This window comes from Chiloscyllium plagiosum, chromosome 28 (genome assembly GCF_004010195.1).
Source record: "Chiloscyllium plagiosum isolate BGI_BamShark_2017 chromosome 28, ASM401019v2, whole genome shotgun sequence".
In the NCBI taxonomy this organism is placed as follows: domain Eukaryota; kingdom Metazoa; phylum Chordata; class Chondrichthyes; order Orectolobiformes; family Hemiscylliidae; genus Chiloscyllium; species Chiloscyllium plagiosum.
The window spans coordinates 47,626,180-47,630,406 of NC_057737.1; the positions used below are offsets into that span (position 1 = coordinate 47,626,180).

At 42.9% G+C, this 4,227-nt stretch overlaps 1 protein-coding gene across 1 annotated transcript in view; it reads right to left on the minus strand.

The window, feature by feature from the left end:
- Positions 1-1,409: 1,409 nt before the first annotated feature.
- Positions 1,410-4,227, minus strand: part of LOC122563842 (myosin regulatory light chain 2, ventricular/cardiac muscle isoform-like) — a 4,255-nt gene continuing 1,437 nt past the window's right edge. The window contains exons 3-5 of the mRNA XM_043718035.1: positions 3,405-3,480; positions 3,173-3,274; positions 1,410-1,489 (exon numbers count right to left, since the gene is read on the minus strand). Coding sequence (XP_043573970.1) covers positions 1,410-1,489; positions 3,173-3,274; positions 3,405-3,480 — 258 coding nt within the window. The remainder of the gene's footprint in view (positions 1,490-3,172; positions 3,275-3,404; positions 3,481-4,227) is intronic.

The window sequence follows — 4,227 nt, forward strand, 5'->3', positions numbered from 1 at the left end:
ATTTAACTGAGTTATTTGAAACGGTGACTAAATATTATGATGAGGGTAGTGCCATTCATTTGGTTTACATGGACTTCACTGCAGCCTTTGACATGCTTCCACATGGAAGACTGGTCCAAACAATAACAGCCCATGGGATCCAAGGCAAGTTAACTGGGCCGAGCAATGGTAGATGGAATTCAACCCTGATAATGTGTGAGGTGATCCATTTTGGGAGGTATAATAAAGGAAGAATATACACAATGAAGGGTAGGTGCCTAGGGAGTACTGAGGAACAAAGGGACCTTGGTGTAAAAGTCCATAGTCCCTGACGGTGTCAGCACAGGTAGACATGGTGGGAAAGAAGGCATTTGGAATGCTTGCCTTCATTACCAAGAGTATAGAATATAAGAGCAAGGCAAATCAAAACAACCGCAGACGCTGTAAATCAGAAACAAAGATAGAGATTGCTGGAAAAGCTCAGCAGATCCAGCAGCACCTGTGGAGATAAATCAATGTTTGCGTTTCAGGTCGTGTGATCCTTCCTCAGAACTGGTCCTGAGGAAGGGTCACTCAAACCTAAACGTTACTCTGATTTCTCTCCACAGATGCTGCCAGCCTTTCTTTTCCAGCAATTTCTATTTTTGTAAGACCAAGGAAGTCTGGTTCCAACTTTATAAAACATTGGCTAGGATACAGATGGAATGCTGTGTGTGCAGTTCTGGTCACCACACTATCAGAAGGATATGGTCGCACAGGAGGTTCACCAGGATGTTGCCTGAGATGAAATGTCTCAGTTTTGAGGAGAGACTGGATAGGCTGGGTTTGTTTCTCTGGTACAGAGGAGGTTGGGTAGGATCTGATTGAGGGATATAATATTACGAGAGGCATAGGCAGAGTAGACTGTAAGAATCTTTTTCTTATGGCAGACTTGTCTAAGACCAGATGGCATTCGTTTCAAGTGAGGAGTAAATGGTTTAGAGGAGATTTGAGGAAAAATTTTTCATCGAGAGGATGATCGAGATGAGGAATGTGCTGCCTGAGAGGGTGAAGGAGGCAGGTATTCTCAGAACTTTTATGAAGCATCTGGATGAGCATTTAAAATACCAGGGCATAGTAGGCTATGGAGTCAGTGCAGGTAAATGGGATTAATGTAATTTGGTGTTTGTTGGTTTGCACAGATACAGTGGGCTGAAGGGTCTGTTTCTATGCTGTATGACTCTATGACTCAATGACAACGGCACCATTGGGCATACTGGATGCCATGGAAAATGCTTTAGAGTTGAATGTTTACAACCAAACAGAATGTTAGAAATATTAATATTTTAATTAATTATATATGTTGATGTTATATAATTTGATTAAACAGTCTAGATGATAGCTTTGCTTAAATCTACAATAGAAAGAACAGAAGGTTTATTTTATACTCACTAATCTGCTTTGATATGTCCCTTGGCTTCTGGGTCAAAAATCTTGAAAGCGTTCAGAATCGTTTCTTCTGGGTCAGCACCTGTGGAGACCCACAGAAACCAATTGATCACCATCAGTAGATCACCAGCAGTTGATCACAAGCAGTGACATTGATCATCGAAAATACACAAATTGGCAAGTGGTGTTGATGGAGGGAGCGATGGTGGCCAAAACACCAAGAGCCCACTTTGTTCTTGTGCTGTTGTTAAATATGATTGAGTTTTTTTGAAGAGGTGACAAAGAAGATTGATGGAGGCAGAGAGGTAGATGTTGTCTATATAGACTTCAGCAAAGCGTTCAACAAGGTTCCACATGGTAGACTGATTAGTAAGCTTAGATCACATGGAATCCAGGAGAGCTAAGCAATTGGGTACAAAATTGGCTTGAACTACACCATAACACTTATGCAATTACATGATAAAAGTCCAGCATGACAGTAACATTAGCCTGTCTGTAAGCTTAAATGACCTGATATAAAATCTTGCTATCTTAAAGTCATACAGTCATGGAGATGTACAGCATGGAAACAGACCCTTCCATCCAACTCATTCATGCTGACCAGATATCCTAAATTAATCCAGTCCCATTTGCCACCACTTGGCCCATATCCCACTAAACCCTTCCTATTCATATACCCATCCAGATGCCTCTTAAATGCTGCAATTGTACCAGCCTCCACCACTTCCTCTGGCAGCTCATTCCATACCTGCACCACCCTTTGCCTGAAACAGGTTGCCCCTTAGGTCCCTTTTAAATCTTTCTCCTCTCACCCTAAACCTATGCCCTCTACTTATGGACTCCCCCATCCCAGGGAAAAGACCTTTACTCTCCATTCTGCTCATGATTTTATAAACCTCTGTAAGGTCACTTCTCAGCCTCCGATGCTCCAGAGAAAATAACCCCAGCCTATTCAGCCTCCACCTTTGGCTCAAAGCCTCCGACCCTGACAACATTCTTGTAAATCTTTTCTGAAACCTTTCAAGTTTCACAACATCCTTCTGATAGCAGGGAGACCAGAATTGGTTGACTTTATTATGTCCTTTCCCTTTCTTGAGAAATCAGTCTAATCAGTCTATTCAGAGATGTTATAACACACACTTGTAGTCAAGTTGGACTTGAACACAGGCCTCCTGGTCTAGAGGTAGGAACACTAATACTGCATTACAAGACCTTCCCTCTCCCAACCACCTCAGTTCACTTTACACCGAGCACAGGAGAGCTAACAGTTCACAGCAATTTAAGAGGACTGCCTGGAGATTACTTCTGGTAATATTAATGGCTCACTGCTTAATGTGCTTGTGATGACATTCAAGCAACCAACAGAGGAATTAATCCTGTTTAAAATAGACACTGTAATACCTCCAGTACAGAAATACACAAAGCAAGTTCACAATTGGTCATTTGGTCCAGCAATTATTATCCTGACATTATCAGTTTATAACAATGTTCACACACATGTGTAAACATTTCCTCCTGAAATAAAAGATGCTGTTCAGAATACTAGCACAATACTGGACTAGAGAAAAGAAACAGAATATTTACTCGACATGAAATCAGACTGCCTGATGGCAAAACGTGTGGAAACTATAAGCAAAAATTCATCAACCAACTACTGAAGTGGGGACTCTTGTTACATAACGTCAGTATTAGTGACAAATTCATTTAACCTCAGCACCTTACTAAACCTTTATTGGATTCTAAGTCACCACTTTTTGTTCCTTACCTTTCATCTTCTCGCCGAACATGGTGAGAAAGACAGTGAAGTTTATTGGCCCCGGTGCCTCCGCCAGCATTGCATCCAACTCCTCACTTTTGGCAGCACGGCCTATGGGCAAAGCAGTTGGCTGGCACTAGTTATTCTAAATTTCCAAACATGTTCAATGTCCAATCCACTTTTATGCATTCAAAGCACTTAAAAATAATCCCTAAAAGTAAGTAAAGAAATGGTTCCTTACCCAGAGCAGCAAAGGTGTCTCTCAGGTCCTCTTTATTGATGAAGCCATCTCGGTTCTGATCCATGATGGTGAAAGCCTGAGGGAGGAATGGATGAGTCTGGGCTGGCCAGAAGATAACTGAGAAAGATAATCGACAGCTATACTGTGTTAGTGATTGACCCTTTTTAATAATGTGTACTCCCAGGTATTGTCAAACCAGCTGGTGAGTAACCTCTTCCCACATCAGATCACACACTGACATTGAAAAGGAAGGAAAGCAACATGAGGTGTTGAGGGGACAGCATGGTAGCTCAGTGGTTAGTACTGCTACCTCACAGCTCCCAGGTTCAATTCCAGCCTCAAACAACTATCTATGCGGGTTTCCTCCGGGGGCTCTGGTTTTCTCAAAGATGTGCAGGCTAAGTGGGTTAGCCATGGGAAACACGGGGTTATGGGGTGGGTCTGAGTGGGATGTTCTTAGAAGGGTTGGTATAGACTTGATGGGCCAAATGGCCTGCTTTCACACTGTGAGGATTCTGTGAAATGAGTGAGAGGCTTATCTTTTGACTACACTGTATTCTCAAACCACAGCTGAAAATGTGTTGCTGGAAAAGCACAGCAGGTCAGGCAGCATCCAAGGAGCAGGAGAATCGACGTTTCGGGCATGAGCCCTTCTTCAGGAATGAGGAAAGTGTGCCAAGCAGGCTAAGATAAAAGGTAGGGAGGAGGGACTTGGGGGAGGGGTGTTGGAAATCGATAGGTGGAAGGAGGTTAAGGTGATGGTGATAGGCCAGAGTGGGGGTGGGGACGGAGAGGTCAGGAAGAAGATTGCAGGTTAGGAAGG